This window comes from Hakea prostrata, chromosome 9, assembly GCF_041222555.1.
Source record: "Hakea prostrata isolate BN-2017 chromosome 9, UWA_Hpros_2, whole genome shotgun sequence".
NCBI classification, from domain to species: Eukaryota; Viridiplantae; Streptophyta; class Magnoliopsida; order Proteales; family Proteaceae; genus Hakea; species Hakea prostrata.
In genome coordinates, this window is record NC_142608.1 from 20,018,814 (window position 1) to 20,020,457 (window position 1,644).

Sequence of the window (1,644 nt, forward strand, 5' to 3'; positions counted from 1 at the left end):
CCGAACAATACTGTCGGTGCTTTACTCTAGCATTGTAATGTGATGCAATGCTCCTGTGATAAGGCTGTGTTTGGGCAATAGCTTTTATTCAGACTTCGTCCAATAGATCTAAGCCGTCTATCAGGCCTTGCTCATTAGCTCTCTCTTTGAATTCAAGTTCTCTGAGAGTCCCTTCCATTACTTCCATCGGAGCCAAAGCTTTTGACCCGTAGGTCATTTAAATGGTGTTTCTCCTGTTGGTGTTCGAACAATTGTTCAATGGGCTTAGAGAACATTTGGGAGTTCTTCTACCCAAAGAGTTTAATTGTATTCCAACCTCTTCTTGATTCCATCTAGTAAGGTTCGATTGGTTACCTCTAATTGGCCATTGCTTTGAGGGTACACTACAAAAGACATTCGATGCTCGATCATATATGTCCCACTGAAATGTGTGAATTGTGGGTTGTCAAACTGTATCCCGTGATCGGTAACCAGAACCTTTAGGATGCTAAATCTGTGGATAATGGACTCCAATACGAATTTCTTGACTTTCTTCTCAATGATTGTTGCCAGTGGAATTGTTTCAACCCATTTGGTGAAGAAATCTATTGCCACGATCAAGTATTCCTGACAGCAAAAGCTTTGGTGAATTTTCCCACGAGATTAATCCCCCACATTGCGAACAGGATTGGGTGAAGGATTAACGTCAAGGTTGCAGCTGGTCTCTTTGACACCGTTGAATTAATTTGGCCGTTCTTACAATGGCGTACATACTCAAGAGCATCTTCTTGTATTTTCAGCAAGTATATCCTGAGCTTGAGTATCTTGTGTGCCAGTGCTCGACCCCCCATGTGAGCTCCATAGATTCCTTCGTGTACTTCTGCTAAAGCACTCTTCGATCCTTCAGGTCCCAAACATCTGAGCAATGGTCCATCATTGGATCTTTGGTTTAATCTCCCATTATGGATCATGAACCTTGTTGCTCGAACCCTAATGAGTCTGGATTCCTTTGGGTTCTCAGGCAACTTGTCATCCCAAATGTACTCTATGATTAGGTCCATTTAGGATCGTTCAATCTCTATACATAGTACTTCCTTCCCTTTGTTGCTCGGGAAGCTCAGCTCTTCAATATAAACTGATGGATCAAGGGTTCTCTCATTTGCATTCTCTAATCATGACAATTCATCCTCCATAGTATTCTCCTTCCTCAGGATCTGAAAAATTTGGACTTGTTTGAATTAGTTTTTTAGCGTTTGTATCATTTCCTAATATCTCTGTAGTCTAGGCTCCTTCATTCTGAACTCTCCTTGTACTTGATTTACAATGAGCTGAGAGTCACTATAAATAGCTATGTCTGATATAGCCAGAGCTTTTGCTAACCGAAGGCTAGCCAAGAAAGCTCATATTTAGCCTCGTTGTTACTTGCCTCGAACCCGAATCTTAGTGCATAACGGATGACAAATCCCCCTGGACTCTTTAATAGCACTCTCGTTCCTACTCCTTGCTTGTTACTCGAACCGTCCACATAAATGTTCCACGTGGTCGGGAATGTTGATTCGGTTACTTCCTCAACAGGGGCTGTAGTATCCATCATAAAATCAGCTAAGGCCTGGGCCTTTATGGCTGTTTAGGGTTTGATATCCACTTGGAACTCTCCAAGCTCTA

At 42.2% G+C, this 1,644-nt stretch overlaps 1 protein-coding gene across 1 annotated transcript; it reads right to left on the reverse strand.

The window, feature by feature from the left end:
- Positions 1 to 596: 596 nt before the first annotated feature.
- On the reverse strand, positions 597 to 1,040 carry LOC149004959 (uncharacterized). The gene has a single exon (XM_089135755.1). It carries the CDS (start codon positions 1,038 to 1,040, stop codon positions 597 to 599), a length of 444 nt encoding a protein of 147 aa, XP_088991881.1.
- Between the last annotated feature and the right edge of the window lie 604 nt (positions 1,041 to 1,644).

Coding starts and splice junctions, on each gene's coding strand:
- LOC149004959 (XM_089135755.1), bottom strand. CDS start 1,040: ATGGACCTAATCATAGAGTACATTTGGGATGACAAGTTGCCTGAGAAC.